The sequence below is a fragment of the Vidua chalybeata genome, chromosome 1 (genome assembly GCF_026979565.1).
Source record: "Vidua chalybeata isolate OUT-0048 chromosome 1, bVidCha1 merged haplotype, whole genome shotgun sequence".
In the NCBI taxonomy this organism is placed as follows: domain Eukaryota; kingdom Metazoa; phylum Chordata; class Aves; order Passeriformes; family Viduidae; genus Vidua; species Vidua chalybeata.
Genome location: NC_071530.1, coordinates 18326928 through 18343851, shown reverse-complemented (window position 1 = coordinate 18343851; position 16924 = coordinate 18326928). Strand labels below are relative to the sequence as shown.

Genomic DNA, 16924 nt, shown 5'->3' with positions numbered 1-16924 from the left:
GAGATACGAGCACTTTCAACATTCGTTGAGAGCTAATTACACCCCAAAACACGCCCGTGCGGCGCATCTCCCACGAAAACAGCATCGCCTCCCACTCCGAACCCCAAGGAGCGAGGGGCGACACTCTGGACACGCGTGGAGATGACAGCGGCGGAGCTGGGTGTGGCAGGGGAGCGCGGGGAGGCGCGGACCGCGCGGGGCTCCGCGGCCGCGCACCGGCGCCTCCCGCCCCGCCCGCGCCCGCCCCGCGGCGGCGGCCCCGCCTCGCGCCCGCGATCAGCTGCGCGCGCGTCACGTGGGCGCGTGTCGAAGGTCACGGCGCCCACAATGGAGCTGTCGCCGTACGCGCAGGGCGGGTGGCGGCTGCTGGGCGACCCCCGCCGCTTCCCCCGCCGCCCGTTCGCCGCCCTCCTCCGCGCCGCCTTCCGCAGCCTCCTGGATCACCCGCAGGCCGGGTTGGGTAAGGCGTGGCGCGGTGGGGGGTGGCGCGGTGCGGGCCGCGCCGCTCCGCGGAGCGCGCAGGCGGGCGCGGGGCTCCGTCCGCCCCCGCGAATGTACGCGCGTGTCCGTGCTACCCACGCACACACACGGGGCGGCTCCTGCCCGCGGGCGGCTCCAGGGTGCCGCTGCGCGGGGTGTCATCGCTAATGCTCTCCTGCTTCATTAAAGCTCCGACCTGTCCGAAATAAGGGGGGCGGGTCGGGAAGGGACCCCCCGCGCGTTCGGGTCCGCGGGCTGGGCTGGGCTGGGCTGGGCTAAGGAGGCGGTGTTCCCTCGCTGCGACCCCGCGGGGGTTTTCGCGAGTGGACACGTCCTACGGCAACCCCGGCACGAGGATGCGCGGCCGTGCAATTAATTTTGCGGTGTTAATGACTCCGCCGCCGCCTCCGCGGGCGGAGGGAGCTGCCGGTGCCGGGCGGGGGCGGCGGGCGGTCCCGGTGCCCCTCCCGGCCGGTGGCCCCAGTCCCGCTCCTCGCCATTAAGAGGCTGCTGAGGATCGCGGACGGGGCTCGCAGAGGAAATTGAGGTTTTCCTTCTTGCTTTCTTTCTTTCTTTTTTTTTTTTTTTTTTTTTCTTTTTTTTTTTTTTTTTTTTTTTTTTTTTTTTTTTATGGGAAGGACATGTAGAGGCGGCGGGGCGCTCAGCGCCGCACAGCCCCGCCTGGTACGGCTTGCCCCAGCCAGTGCTTCAGCCCCTCAGCTTCTCCTCCACCTCCTCACACCTTGCCTACTTGCTCTGTCCTTTCGCTCTGAAACACCAAATGTGTTTCATTTTGACGTTTTTGTGGGAAAGATAGCGTTCAAAGGGCGAGCAGCAGTTTTTGGTACCGTGTGCTGGGGTTTGGCAAATAAGTGTGTCATCAGTAATTCATTTATTTTAGACGATCCAGACCTGAAAGATATTGACCCTACAGTATTAAAACATTGCCATGCTGCGGCTGCAACGTGTATTCTGGAGGCAGGGAAGCAGAAAGCTGACATATCTGCTATAAGGTACTCATACTTGGAAGTTACACCATTTTTCTAGCAGTTGTTACTTAGAAGTGTACTGCTGAGTTAATGTTAACAGAAAACTAATAAATTCTTTTTCCCTGTAGCACGTGCCTAGAAGACTGCAAACTGGATAAAGAGAGAATAGAACAATTTTGCACCGAATATCAGGTTTTTAAACCAACTTTAACATATCAATTTTTCTCCTTTCATAGAAATTTATTGAACCTAGTAAATTTGTTTTTTCTCTTGCTTCAGAAAAACAAGGATGCGTTGGAAATCCTATTGGGAAGGTAGGTCAATCACTCAGCAGAGACATGGTTTCACTTACAGTTAGTTTGAAACTGTCCTGGAAAACACTTCTGCATACTTTAGGTGATTAAAGTAAGTAATATTGTTCCATTAAAAAATAAAGTGCATTTTTAACAAACTCTAGAAAACAGCTATAGAAACTTTTCTTCATTTGGAGTTCTACTCTAAAATAATCTTTTAGAACTTCCCAAAAAGCATTACCAGGATCATGAAAAGTTCTTTATTGATGGACAGCTTGAGAAAATGACCTTTTCTTTTAGCATAGGAGACTTGTAACTGTTGTGTCTTTCAGCATAGGCAGATCTCCTCTCCATATAACTGATGTGTCTTGGCGCTTGGAATATCAGATCAAGGTAATTTTAACACATCAAGGTGTTTCTTTAGTCTGTTTTAATACTGAGACCTGGCTTTTTATATGTTCTTTGTTTTTAATTTAGAACAATCAACTTCATAAAACTTATCAGCCTTCCTATCTGGTGACCTTAAACGTAGAGGTACTGTATTCCCAGCACCCTCAAAGGAAAAAATGCAATTTCAAGATATTTTTAAAATAAAATAGACATTGCTGTTTCTTTTTTTTTTTTTTCCCCTTCAGAACAGTGATTCAGGATCACACCCAGATGTTAGTTTTAGTTGTACAATGGAGCAATTACAGGTACTTATTTCCTTCATCTTTCTGTGCTTAGCTCCAGTTGTGGATGTACATATTTTTAACAAATTGCCAATCAAAATGAAATTATATACACTATTACTTGAAAAAAAAAATCCAATACTGGGACGGTAAGAGAATTTTCCGTAAAAGTTATCTAAGTGTATTTTTTACTGTCTTTTCAAATAAAGTTGGAAAGTAACTGAATTTAGTTGCATGGGGAGTGTTTTACATACGTGCATAAATATTTTGTCTGTTTTCATAACTGTAATCCATATGTACATGTGGGAGGAAACTCATCATTTTCTGAAATCCTGATTTCCCGTGCTTTAGAGAAATGATTAAAGAAGCTGGTTCAGTGATTTAAATGTGTCATGATTAAAAATAGAGAAGGAACTGAAGGCTCTTCAGTGGTGTTAATGACATGTAAGAAATGTCCTGAAACAAACGTTGATCTTTGTTTAGCGATTTAAATGTGTAACTGAACAATAGAGGTATTGTAATGCTTGGAAGTGACCAAACTGTGGAGGATTGGGAAGAGGGCTTGGTGGGAGAGGAAAAGCAAGATATTAAAACTTAAGGTTTACACCTCCTCTTTTTAAATGTGTCTCTGACTTTTGTCAGTAATGAGTGTTTTTAGTTGGTTTACTGGCACAGTGAAATCTGATGTTCTTTGGCTGGAGAATGGTCCTAGTACAAAATTGTACTCAAAATATTTTCAGTGTTTTAGAAATCCATGTAGTATGTCAAAGCCTGAAGCAAATGTCAGCATTAGCCATTGTGGCAATACCAATAAAATCTACGTGTAAATAATAATGATCTATTTTAGGAGAAAATAAATTTTAAAAAGTGTTTTCCTTCAGTTCCCACTTTTCTGACTACATTGTAAAACACAGAGCTATTTAATTATTTGCTTGCATTGTTCATCAGTTGCAACACTTTTTTTCTACTATAAGGTGTTGGTTTCACTTGAGTCTCTGTTTAAAAAAAATATTCTGTTTTCTAGCTGACCTTTAAAAATATGCTGATTCTAAGACTCTATTTCATCTCTTAGGACTTAGTGGGAAAGCTAAAAGATGCTGCAAAAAGTCTAGAACGAGCGACTCAGATGTGATTGAAGGAAGGTGTCAGCCTGCTGAAGCACTCTCCTTCCTAAGTGTCTCCTAAATGACAAATGTCTTTCATCTCTTGATGCAAACTGGGCTTTTTTTAAAGTCATTGGATGTGAATTAAGTGAATTTTTTACTTCTGCACTGGGTATTCCCTGCTCATGTAATTTTTTTTTATTAACTCCTGTTAAATATTTGCTGAACTGTCATGTCATCAAAGTATTCCTTCTATCTTATTTTGTATATTTTTACAACTGTCACTACTTATTTTTCTCTGTGATCTAATAAAGGTTTATTTGCGCCTGTTGTGCAATTTCTATGGATGAATTAGCTGTACCTAAAAGTAAGATGCTAAACGTTAGATCAGCTCAGTGAGGCAAAAGCGCCTTCTTCCCGTGCCGCGGCTACGGCGCGTTTGCTAAATCGCCCGCCGCGCTTTGTCATTTCCAGCCGATCTTACATCTCTCCTACGAGGAAAAGTCGGACCCCGGCGCGGGGGGCAAGAGAGCATTCGGTTTAATCTTGTGGAGCCGGAGCCCCTCACGGAAAGCCGGCAGAGTCCGCGGAATGGAGCGGAGCCGGGTGGCGGCTCCAGCTCGACGGCGCGGCTGCTCCCAGCATCTCCCGCTCGCCTTGGGCCGCGCCCGGCACCGCAGATCTCCGCGGGGCCGCTCGCTCCCGCCCGCAGGTGCGGAGGGGCTCCGAGGCGCGGTCCGTCCGCACCTGCCGGCGAGGGAGAGCGGCCCCGCGGAGGATGCGCGGCGGCGGCCGGTCCCTCACAGCGGAGCAGGGCTTTTTCCTCTCCGCTCCTCAGCGCCCGAGCGGCGGGCGGTGTCTTATCCTCGCCGGAGGCGAGCACCGCCAGGCTTTCCCCGGTTCTCTCCCTCCCGCTCCGGGGCTGCCCGTCCCGCCCGCGGGATGTGGGGACACCGCGGGTCCCCGCGACACCGGCTCCCGCCGCCGCTCGGGGCGGAAAAGCGTCCGCGCGGCCCTCGAGGGGACGCGTCGCCTCGACGCCGGCGGCTCCGCGCGGCCCCGGGCGGGCGCGGCGGGGCGAGGGGCGCGCGGCAGCGCGCACGCGGTGGCGGAGGCGCGAGGCCGCGGTGCGGATCCCCGCGGGGGTCCCTCCGCGGCGGGACGGGGCGTGCGGGGCGGCCGGGGGTGGGAGCGCGCAACAAGTGCGCGGAGGGAGGCGAGGGCTGCGCGGGCAGGGTGACGGGCGGCGCGTGGGGCCGGAGGGCGTGCGGGCTGTGGGGCTGCGGCGCGGGGAGGATGGAGAGGGCAGGGCGGGGGGCGCGGGGCGAGAGCGGGGAGCGCCGTGGCTGCAGGGGAGCCGCGGCGCGGGCGGAGGGAGCGCGGAGAAGGAGGGCGGGAGGCACTGGGGCCGCGGCGGGCGGGAGCCGCGGAGCGGGGCCGGGGGTCGGGGCGGGCGGTGAGGAAAAGGAGGCATCGGCGGCGCGCGGGCGAGCGCGTGCAGGGCCGGGGGGAGGGGAGGGAGGGAGGAAAGGAGGAGGGAGGGAAGGGAGGGGGTGAGCGGGCGGGGGAGGGGAGGGAGGGAGCGAAGGGGGGAGGCGGAGGGGGAGGAGGCGGCCGGGTTGCGGGATTGGGTCACGGGGAGGCTGCCGGGCCCCGGCGGCAGCGCCGCTAATTCCCAGGCCGCCCTTAAGGAATGAGGCGCCCCACGTGACGCTGGCGGGGCGGGCGAACTCCGAGCCATTTTGGGGACGGTGTCAGTTTCCACTGTGTGCCTTCAGCGTTGCATTCTTCCCTCCTCCGCCCTCCTCCCGCCCGCCCGCCCTCCTTCCCTCCCCGGGTCCCCGCCACCAACTATGAAATAACAACAACAATAATACTCGTAATAATAACAATAATAATAAAAGAAGGAACGCGAGAGAGGCCGCGAGGCGGAGCAGGGGGCAGAGGGAGAGACAATGGGCTGGTGGAGAGAGGACCCATCCGGACCAGGGAGACTGTGCGCTCCCAGCGCCTGAGCCGCCCGGGCGGCCAACTCGGAGGGAGCGAGAGAGCGAGGGAGCGAGCGAGAAGGGCCCGCGAGGAGCGGAGGAGACCCGGGCGTTCTGTAACTAAAATGAGCGGAGCGCAGCGGCGGCGGCGGCAATAAGCTTATTGCAATTGACAGCGTCTGCAGTTCATTTCAAGATGGCCGCTTGGCTCACATTCATTTTCTGCTGAACGACTTTTAACTTTCATTGTCTTTTTTGGCCGCTCCGATCATCACCAACCGGCTCCATTTTCCGGGTACGTATGAAGCGAGGTGTCGCCTTACCAGGGGCGGGGGGCGAAGGGGGCTCGGCGGCGGTTTTCGGCCGGTTTGGGGGCTGCAAAGGGGCGCCTAGGTGTCCCCCGAGCTCTCCGTATGGGAAAAGCGCTGACAGGCTGCTCTAGCCACACACACACATACAGACACGCAGCAGCAGCAGCCTGTGCACTCGCTCGCGTTACGCACCCACATTTGCAAATTTTAGTTCCTTTCTTTCTCCAGACGCCCCCTAAAACCTTTCTGTGCACATGGCCCCCGAGGAGAATATTTATATTTCCCGACCCTGCTGCCAGCCCGGCCCGAGCGCCCTTTGTTTAAAGGCAGATTTTGATTAAACAGGGACGTTCGTGAAATCTGGAGCTGCCTGGGTCAAGTGATTTCAGTCCTCCCCGAAAGAAATGTGTCTGGGGGGGGTTAAAATGTCAGATAATGCACCCATTTTATAGAGACGGAGCCAGTGGGGGGTAGCGATCCTCCTGGGGGGGTTGTTAGGCGCCGGGGCACCCAGCAGAAAATGTTATTAACTTAAGTTGGACAAGTACTTCTGTGAAATTGGATGGGTTGTAAGATGGCGGTTCCCAGTTGTTTCCAATGTCTCCTCTTACATTTCTGCTCTAAATGCTGAACTTTAGGGGTTTGTGCCTACTGGGAGAGGCAAGGGGTGGTCAACTCCGAGAAGGAACTTTTTTGGGGGGTAAGGATAGCACTTTTAATGCGGTCTTGGGGAGCTGGGGCGAGCGGTCTGCTGAGCCTTTGGAGCAAAGGTGATGTGTCTGCGGGACGCGGAGGGGGGGTGGTGTGTGTGAATTTCTTTTCTCTGGTTGGTATTTTTTTTTACCCTGAGCCCGGGAAGGGTAAATTTACATGAAATCCTTTGTCAGATCTTAAAGATGTCACGAGTGGGCTCCTCGTGCTGCTTATGGGCAGCACTTGAAAGTTGCTGGTGTTATGTTTTTATAATTGAATGGCCTTGGTAATATATAAAGCGGGATGTTTCTGTGTGTCTGCTGTAAACATTTGCAAATAATCAGGTGAAAAGAAGCAGGAAAAAGAATCGCATTTCCATAAAAGTGAGGCAGTAACTTTTTAGCCTCTAAAAACTTTTATTCATTCCTCCACTCTCCAGGAAAGTCAAAGAAAACCTGGGCATGTGTGCCCTTTTGCAAGTTTGTCGCTAAAAGAATTTTTTTGCATAGTCTGTAGTAGTGAGAGCAGCTTCTGTTATGGGACTGTCCCTAAGACCAGGGACGTTCAGTACAGTCCAGTAAAACTACTTTGAGTGACTCTGTGCAGCCCGTCCTGGAAACTGAAACTTGTGTTGCACTTTGCCAGAGACACGAAGTTTTGACCTACCTGATTGCTTAGATATTACAAAATAAACATTTTGCTGTATTTTTAAAAGTAGATAGATTGTGTCTTACGCTTAGTCCCAGGGAGGCGATTTAAGAGACTGGGGTTCTTTTGCACTCTGTTGCCAATATTCAGGTCTTTTCTCGCTGCAGCGAGTTGTGCAAAGATACTTGAGGTTTATGTGCCTCCTCTGAAAGAACTACTGTCCTCTCCTTTAAAACATATGCGGCCATTCTTAAGCGAAAGAGTAATAACAGGCTCGATAGTACAAGTGGCTCTGGCTGATAATGGGTGAAAATGTAGAATGAAGGCTGCTTTATTCCTGATGAGAGTTTTCCAAGAGGAGATGGGTACAAAGTACACAAACCTACCCGAGCGATGCTTCTGGTTTTTTATGTATGTATTTTCTGTTAGAGACCTTGTCGAGTAAGGTTTGATAGCTTATTGCCTTTATGGATTTTTAATAATGTAGTTGATTCTTAGCAGGAGAATACACTTCTGTTTTTCTTCATTTTGACATAACTTCTTTAAGGCCTCTGTATGATCGGCTGGCTGGCAGTGTTTACTTGTAGCACGTATTATCCACATATATTTTCCGTTTAGTTGTTCCATGTGTCAATGTGTAAATATATATTGTCCTGGCTAAGAGGCTGTTTGTATTTTTGTGAAGTGTTGGCATTCACCGTGCGATCAGCAGGAGCAGAAAAAACATCTGAAAGGGTTTCCCTCGTACCAAGATATTAAACTCAGGCTGATGTAGTAAAATGTGCTGCGTTCATGTTACATCCCCGCAGGCACAGACACGCGTGTGCCTGTGCGGGTGGCTTTTAGGGAGAAATTAAGTGCCTAGTTCAGCTCGCTGGGGAAAATCACTGATTTTCAAGATAGCTCATAGCACGTTGAAAATGTGCTAACTTTGGGCAATAAATAATCCGCATTTAGGGGTTGCTTCGACAAAACAGGTTTCACGGTTGAATTTAATCCCCCTCCATTTAGGAAGGGGCTTCGCCTGCGTGAAATAAACGCGTTAGTGTCTTGAAAGGTTTGTCCCAGTCTGTCAGGGCTGGGAAGGAATTCTCGGTCAGCCGACTTGTGTGACCTCGGTCACTGCTGAGTTTTTTTCTTGGTTTAGATATTTATGAATTATAAGGTAGTGACTTGAACAAATAAAACACAGAACCGTGAAAGCTGTCCATGTGTAAGTACCTAAAGGGACTGCAGAGCCATCAGCTTCAGGGCGCTGGGTTCTTCAGAGAGGCATGCAGAAACTCCGTCTCTGCCTTTTCTGGGAAAAGCAAAACCTCGGTATCAGTTTAAAAGGAAGAAGTGGAGGGTCAGGGACCCTGGAAGCGACATTTAAACCGCAGCACAATGCAGCGGGGATCTTGCTTTCCCGCACGGTGCTGGGAACAGCTTTGGGGACCTGGTCTGGCTTGGTGCTTCTGAAACTTTGCTTTTCTTTGTGCTGGCCGGCTATGGTTTGATGTTGGGGAGTTTTATCTGCTGTTCACTCAAGGGTTCTCCTGCAGCAACAAGAGAAGTTTCCTGGTCGGGGTCGCTCGTTGGCGCTGTGCACACTTTTGACGAATATTGTACCCCTGTCCTGGTCAGTTTGGCTGACGTTCAAAGCTTTTAGAAACCTTACTGTGTTGCCACTTTTTTTTTTTTTTTTTTTTTTCTTTTTTTTTTTCTTTTTTTTTTTTTTCCTGCTGCCTAACATTGAAGTTTGCGAGTGGCTGCTCGCATCTTGAGCCTACGGTGCTGCGGTGAGAGGTGTCTTGCAAGCTCTGCCTCGGGAGAAGAGGGGACAGGAACTGGTGTGCTGGGAGCACTGACCTGGGGAAATTAATAGCTTGGAGTGGAGCAGCGTTGTTACATTACGTTTTTCAGGATCTGGTTGACAAAATAATCTACAATTGACGTGGCTGACAGGGATTTTTCACTGTGTGTGCTTTTCCCTTTATCTGTTATTCCCTCTCATTTTAAACAGTGTGTATACATCTAGCGTTGGTGCCAGTGGATCCGATGGGGTTTTTATGGGTTTCAGACTATGAAAATGACATTTGGTTTTCGCTCTTGTCTCTGCATTGTGTTGACAAGGTGTTGATTTAGCTTTAGGAATGATCTGGTCACATGGTCCTTCTCATGTTGTCACTAATGTACCGTTTAAAGTCGGCTTGGGCTTTTTCCCCCTTCTCGGTGTGCTTTATTGCTGAAAAGGGGGGTTACTTAAGTATCCAGAGACTTGTTTTCTCCCGTCCAAGCACCTTACTCTGGTGTTGCAAACCTCTTTACACCTTTTGCAAAACTTTGCACCGCGCTTGCCTCGTCCGCGGGATGATTTTCAAACAAGCGTCAAAAGGTGGGAGAAGGAAAGAAAGAGAGAAAAAGAGTTGGGAGTGAGGGAAAGGTAGGAAGGAAAGTGAGGAAAGCAGAGAAGGAGGGAGCGGGGATGCCGGCGCGGTGGAACGGGAGCTGGGGCTCGGCACTCCACTGGCGGTGCAGGGGGCTCGGTCCCCGGGAGCGCGGCGCGGTTCTGCTCGCCGGATGGAGGGAGCGGAGGGGGAGAGGAGCTATCTCAGACCAGCTCCTCGCACCGAGTCGACGTGGAGAGAGGCCCCTGAGAGGATCCGAAATGGCCGAGGCTCGGGAGGAGCCTCTGGCACTCGCCTCCGCCAGGCTGAGACCCCGAAGCCCGGGGCCGCCCCCGCCGGCCGGGCTGCCCCGCACCGCGCCCGGGCACCCTCCGGGCTGTGCCACCCGACCCCGCCCGGGCCGCTCCCGCCCTCCCCCTTCCCTCCCTTCGTAGCCGGGCTCCCAGACCCCCGCGGGCTCCTTGGTTCCTCCACCCCCTCCGCCAGCCCCCGGGCCTCGCGTCCCACCCCCTGGCCCGGCCCGGCCCGGCCCGCCCCCCCGGCCGCCCCCCGCCCGGCTCTCGTGTGTTCCCAGCGGTGGCAGGATGCCAAGTGTAAGTGTAAGTTGCTATAGCAACCCCCTCGGAGAGCGGAGCAGATCCGGATCGGCACCGAGCCGCAGCGGCAGCCGCCCGGACCCCCCCGGCGGGCCGGCCCCGCCGCCCCGGTGCCCGGCCCCGCTCCGAGGTGCGTGTGTGTCCCCCCCTCCGTCCCTCCCCCCGCCGCCCCTCCCCGCGCTCCGGAAATGCCAGGGCAGCCGCACCGGGAGGCGCTGGTTCCCCTTTGTGCTGCTCGCCGGCAGCCCGGTGCCCGCCGTGTCGCCCCCGGAGCTCCCCGCCGCATCGCCGCCGAGCCACCCGCGCAGCCCGAGCCGGCCGGTGCCGCCGCGCCGCGGGAATTGCCCGTGCCCGCCGGGGAACGGCGCGGTGGGTGCCGCGGAACGACCGCCCCTCCGCGGGGCTGCGCCCAGGCCGGCCCGGGGCGGTGCGGTGCGGGGACGCCCCGCCGGCCTCGGGACCGGCCCTCGCCCGCCACCCGGCCCCGCGCCGCCGCCGCCTTCGTCTTCCGCGCTTGGTCTTCCTCTGCGCCGGTGGATGCGATGCGATGCACGGGGGAAGGGGATGCTCCGGACCGCGGCACCTGGGACGCCGCCGCGCTTGTCCCCGCTGACCGGTCCTCTGTGTGTCTGTGTGTCTTTCAGAGTAGCTCCTCGCCAAGCCAAAATGCACCGAACAACCAGAATCAAAATAACCGAGCTAAACCCCCATCTCATGTGCGTGCTCTGCGGCGGGTACTTCATTGATGCAACGACCATCATAGAGTGCCTCCACTCCTGTAAGTACGACCGGCGCTCCGCGTTTTTCCCCCGCCGCTTCCCTCCTTTCCCGGCATCCCGGGAACACACACGAAAAAAAAAAAAAATCCTCCCAAGCCCAAACCCCCCAAGGGGCTCGGGACCGATGCCCTCCTCCTCCCCGACGGGAGGGGAAGTAGGTGTTCCAGCCGCGGTGCAGATTTTCTGAGGACGGCCCTACGGTCTTTGTTAAAGTAATAATATATGTGCTATAAGCGTCTCCTTTTCATGGTAATTGCAGCTTATTTGGGTAGTTGTTTAGCTTAAGCAGCATGTTGCTGACAATGGACGATTTGCTCTAGCTTGCATAGTTTAGAAAATCGCACCTTTATCTATGCATATCTGAGCGGCACCTAGGAGCATCACTAAAAGCCTGTGGTGTTTGACTTACAGTTTGTAAGACTTGTATCGTGCGTTACTTGGAGACCAGCAAGTATTGTCCTATCTGTGATGTCCAAGTTCACAAAACTCGACCGCTTTTGAATATAAGGTAGGAGAAAGTTGCGAAGTGCACACTGCATCTCTCGTTTTTGCTTTATATGGGGAGACCAGCAGTAGTCGGTGTCAATGTTATCTCTTCGTCTGCAATTTAAATCTGAAAGGGCTTGTCAATTTACAAGGTACCTCGTGTGTATGTTCGCTCTTTGGAGTTTCTTCACTGATTGAAACTGAAGATGCCTCTAGATCTTTTTGTTGGCCTATTTTAGCATAGACCAGTCATTGATGCCTCTTCCCTCTCCCGCATTCTCCTGTACCACCTGATAGTTCTTGCCTCTACTTTCTGTATCTCCAAGACATGCATCACTCCAACCACAGCTCCTAGTCATGAAAACTCCTGCTGCAACTTTCCAAACTAAGAGGCAAAAGCCTTTAAGATATCATTTGCCTTTCAGAAACATTTTGTTGTCAGCGCTGCATTTTGCTCTCTGTACTTTCTAGGAAGGACATGGATTTTTTAAGGCCTTCCTTCAGTCTGAGAGACTTCTTTTTCAGTTGTGGTAACATGGATGAGTTTTGGTTCAGAGTGGTATTTAGAGCAGGATTTAGTTTGATTACAAGGTCCTGTAAGTTAACTTTTTATGACTGGCCTCCCACTTTGTCGAAGATGCCTCGTTGTTGTGAAAGTTTATAAGTAAGGAGCTGCCATTTGGATTGAAATATTGCTTCATCTGCTTAATTTTATGTTGTGGGGTTGTTCTTTTTTCAGGTCAGATAAAACTCTCCAGGATATTGTATACAAGCTAGTACCAGGCCTTTTCAAAAGTAAGTAGTTAAATCAGGTATTTTATTAAGAGCAGAAAAACAAAACCAGAGCCGCTATCCTATATCAATACCGTGAGTTACAGAGTAACTACTAAAAGAAAAATATATGCTTTTCCATCTAGATGAAATGAAAAGAAGAAGGGATTTTTATGCTGCTCATCCGTCGGCTGATGGTAAAAGCTTCTCATTCGCAACTTTAATATGTGTGGCATTGAGCTAGATGTTTTACTGTTTCCTTTTTAACTTACAAGTGATGTATTACCGTCACAGAATTTTAAGAAGTAAAGTCAGCATAATAAAAGTTTATTGTTTTAACAGTCAGGTAGCTTTCATTCATTATCTTACTGTGAGGATTTTTTTTCTTGTTTCTGAGAATTGCAGTTCTTCCTGATTTGAATTTCAAAATGTAAATTATTGTGGAAATTTCTGTGCAGCTGCCAATGGCTCTAATGAAGACAGGGGAGAAGTGGCTGATGAAGACAAAAGAATTATAACAGACGATGAGATAATAAGCTTATCCATTGAGTTCTTTGACCAGAATAGGCAAGTTCCAGAATGGCAAAATTTTATGTTTACCTATTTGTTAGCACCTGTATTTATTATTTGTTGTAATTGTGTAATTTCTTCTCACAGACTGGAGCGAAAAGGAAATAAGGAGAAAGAAAAATCAAAGGAAGAGGTAAATAACTTTCCTTTACTCCAGGGGAAACATATCACACACACACACAACTTTGGGGCGGGTTGGTAGCTGAGAAAACTATGCAGGTATGTGTGTCTAGAATAAAGGAAGCATACCTCCTGTCATAGCACTAGGTACAGAAGAGGTAAAACATTTTCATGCAACTGTATATGCAGGCAACTTTTTAAAATTCAAAATACCCGCAGTATTATTTTTAAAGCAGAATCCGATTTTTTGTCAAAGTTTGGGAAAAATATTTAGTAATTTATTAAAAAATAACATGTATTGCATATGTACCCTAAAAAGATATTAAATATAATACAAATATTTACTTATATTTAGTTGCAATTTAAAATTATTTTCTCTAGAACTGTAATTTGCCACTTATTTCTGATGTGCCCTCTAAGACAGCAGGTATTGTTGTATTACAGTTCATCATTTAGTAAGGTGCACTTTTTTCAACACAAAATGCTAGAATACAACATTGGTGGGAGTAATTGCTCATTCTCAACAGACTGATTTTCTTTGCTATGCCACTAGGTGAATGACAAAAGATACTTGCGCTGCCCAGCAGCAATGACAGTGATGCATCTAAGAAAGTTCCTGCGGAGTAAGATGGATATACCTAACACTTTCCAGGTACCCATGGAGAAAGAGTGACTTGTTTGTTTGTTTGGGGTTTTTGGGGGTTGTTTTTGGTAGGACTCATTTTCTCATTACAGCCAGTCCCAGCAAGTGGAAACAGGCAAGTATTTCTGGTGTGTGCCATACATTATTTGGCTTATTTTTAAAAGATCTGTCTGTAGAGTTTGGTGACGTCATTTTTTTTTAGTGCTGTAAATACCAAAGTATTAAGAAATTGCTCCTTGATGTGTTTGTGATATCTGTGAAAGTGGGGCCACTTTTACCTCAGAGCAGTCATGTGCTAGGGGTAAGTGCCTGGATGCTCCTTAATGCACGGGTTCATATCTTGAACAGATCGATGTGATGTATGAAGAGGAGCCTCTGAAGGACTACTACACCCTAATGGATATTGCCTACATCTATACCTGGAGGCGGGTGAGTATTTCCAGTGTGCCTCCTGGGAGGGTGCAGGTCATGGCCTGGGCAGGGCACTTACCAGGGTCTTCATTTTGCTTTGCAGAATGGGCCTCTGCCCTTGAAATACCGGGTCCGACCTACTTGCAAGAGGATGAAGATCAGTCACCAGAGGGAAGGCTTGAATAATAGTGGGGAGCTGGAAAGTGACTCTGGGAGCGACAAGGCAAGCAGCCCAGCAGGAGGCATCCCCTCCACCTCCTCCTGTTTGCCCAGCCCCAGCACGCCAGTCCAGTCTCCTCACCCCCAGTTCCCCCACATCTCCAGTACCATGAATGGCACCAGCAGCAGCCCCAGCAGTAACCACCAGTCCTCCTTTACCAACAGAGCTCGGAAAACATCAATAAATGGCTCCTCAGCCACTTCATCTGGTTGATGTGCCAACCAGGCTACCACCCTCACCCCTCCTTTATATAGATCTCTCCATGCCATTACAGCTTTATAGATGCTAATCCATGTGACTATCATCCAAATTGCTTTCTTTTGTAGTAACACTGAACTTGGCTATAAAAGGCGGACTAGGTGACATTCAGGATGGACGTTATTGGAAACGCAAGATTGAAATGTAAATTTTTCAGAGGACTGGGAAACAAACGAAAGTTACACCTTCACCTGTTCTGAATGATGTGGAGTTGTTTCTGTCCCCATCATCTGGAGCCAGGAGTCTCCAGAAGTCAATACAAATCCTGGGAAGTAGTTTGTTAATCCAGACTAACTCCTCCATTGCGTTCTTTTTGATTGTTATTGTTCTTATACTGTTTTGTGAACCTGTAGAAAGCAAGTGCTTTTTCATCTTGAAATCCAACAAAATTGAGAGAATATGCATAGAAGAATGCATATATGTAGCCATGTCACTGTGAATAACAATTTTTGCGTATTAGCCATTTTGATTCTTATGTTGCATCTTTTACTTCTCTGTTGCTGCGCAGAACCGATCAAAAGAAAACTTCAGTTTTACAATCTGTATGCCTAAAAGCGGGTATTACCGTTTTATTTACTGACTTGTTTAAATGATTCGCTTTTGTAAGAATCAGATGGCATTATGCTTATTGTACAATGCCATATTGGTATATGACATAACAGGAAACAGTATTGTATGATATATTTATAAATACTATAAAGAAAATATTGTGTTTCATGCACTCATGATATGGTTGTTAAATTTCTAAACAGGTTCGACCCTTGCAGATGCCGCCTGTTTGAGCTTTGCTCATACTGCAAGAAGCACGTTGTGTGTGAGAGCTACAGTATTGGGGAAGCACATTCAAGTCTCTGATAACCTGGAGGCAATTGGCAATCTTAAAAGGATTTTACTTGCTTTGTCTTTTTTTTTTTTTTCTTCCAAGTGGAATATTTTTACTTTACCAAATGTTGAAGTGATACAGTGAAAAAAAGAAATCAAGGGACATGGAAGTTTTAGACCTGTTTGATTACCTTTTTATTATTTGGTGTGGTGGGACTGTGTTTCTAAAAGCACATGGAATCATTATAGAAGCCATAAACTATTTGATATAAATTTTAAGGAACCAGCAAGTGGCTGGATGAAGGCATTTTATCTAAATTTGTTTTAATATATATGTATATGGTACAGTACTAACTTCATTAAAATTCAACTGGTACTTTAATATTTCCAATAAATTGTGGAGAATGCCTTCTCTTTAATGGCCTGCAAGTAGGTGCATTTTATTAGAGGCTTCTATGGGTGGGGTTTTTTCAGTAGGAGGAACTTTTCCACCATAAAATATGAACAGCCCAGAACACTTTTCAGTTTGTGCTTTGCTTTGGTCGAACTTTGTGTGTGTTCATCACCCATCAGTTATACATTTGTGAGGGTGTTTATTCTATATGGATATTGTTTCATGTTTGTACGGAAAAATTGTAGTTAAACATTTCATTGTCTCCAGTCTGCAAAAGAAGCACAATTCTTATTGCTTTGTCTTGCTTATAGTCATTAAATCATTACTTTTGCATATAAATTGCTGTTACTTGTCCTGCTTGTTTTTATAGGTGATTGCAAATCCTCCACAAGGTTATTGCTTATTGATGTATATGTCTTACTAAACAAGAGTTGATATTTTTTCCTGTAGTAAACATGTACAGTTCAATTTCAACAGTAAAAACTTCAGTTTTATATACACGAATAACTTTCATTTATAGCTGATCAAAGAAATAAACAAATAAAAGGGATAATTCATTGAAAAGTAGCAAATTACCTCTGTTGATAATGTGGTGTTAAAGGACAAACATCTTGTTTTCATGGGCAGTATTTCTGGTTGTACCAAATATTTTAGTGAACAGTACAGTATATAGCACACTAAAATAACAAATGGAAGGAAAAAAAAACACCTAGAAATTGTAGTGATTTGTTTTGGTTGCCTGTCTTGAAAACATTTGCTGTTCTTTATTTGACCCCGATTTATTCTTGAAAATAAGCAAATGGTTCATCCTCACATCCTGGTCAGCCACAGGTTTTATCTCCTCTCTGTTCAAACTTAGCCCCTGTTAAACTGCACTGTCCGGGAAGGGAAGAACTTGATTTTTGTGATGGCGAGTGCAATGCTCTGCCTGTGCTACCCTGGATTACTTTTAAAGCCTTAGTGGAACTAAATACGTTTTAATAGAAAGATACCTCTCAATGCGACTGAATGTCTATCTTTGCATGATTCCCTCAGCTACATGAGTGAATCACACTGTACCGGTTGAATTATTTCGCCCAAAAACCAGCACTGAACCTGCAGCAGAGGCTTGTACGTTAGCACACTGATCAAAATGTGCTTAATTTTACTAGAAATAGCAGTTAATCACTACTTCTAGCATCAATACGGAGCTAATCTCGGTCTTTGTGGAGTGCCCGTGAGGCACTCGGCAGTGAAACAGGAGTTGGATATTTCCCTTCCAGGTTTACTAAGCTTTTACAGTATTTTC

General features: G+C 48.4%; 1 protein-coding gene across 5 annotated transcripts; it reads left to right on the top strand.

The window, feature by feature from the left end:
* Positions 1–283: 283 nt before the first annotated feature.
* Positions 284–16277, top strand: BMI1 (BMI1 proto-oncogene, polycomb ring finger). Of its 5 annotated transcripts, XM_053953913.1 has the most exons (14): positions 284–460; positions 1382–1493; positions 1598–1661; positions 1749–1783; positions 2398–2457; positions 10807–10940; positions 11353–11449; positions 12167–12222; positions 12345–12395; positions 12657–12765; positions 12856–12901; positions 13442–13540; positions 13880–13960; positions 14046–16276. In XM_053953913.1, exons 1-14 carry the CDS (start codon positions 328–330, stop codon positions 14373–14375), a joined length of 1407 nt encoding a protein of 468 aa, XP_053809888.1. In that variant the 5' UTR covers positions 284–327; the 3' UTR covers positions 14376–16276. The 5 variants fall into 5 exon arrangements, with proteins under 5 accessions (XP_053809888.1, XP_053809882.1, XP_053809864.1 ...); XM_053953889.1 differs by lacking the exons at positions 284–460; positions 1382–1493; positions 1598–1661; positions 1749–1783; positions 2398–2457 and adding an exon at positions 5304–5819 and having other exon boundaries at positions 10812–10940; positions 14046–16277; XM_053953880.1 differs by lacking the exons at positions 284–460; positions 1382–1493; positions 1598–1661; positions 1749–1783; positions 2398–2457 and adding an exon at positions 5304–5819 and having other exon boundaries at positions 14046–16277.
* The last annotated feature ends 647 nt before the right edge of the window (positions 16278–16924 follow it).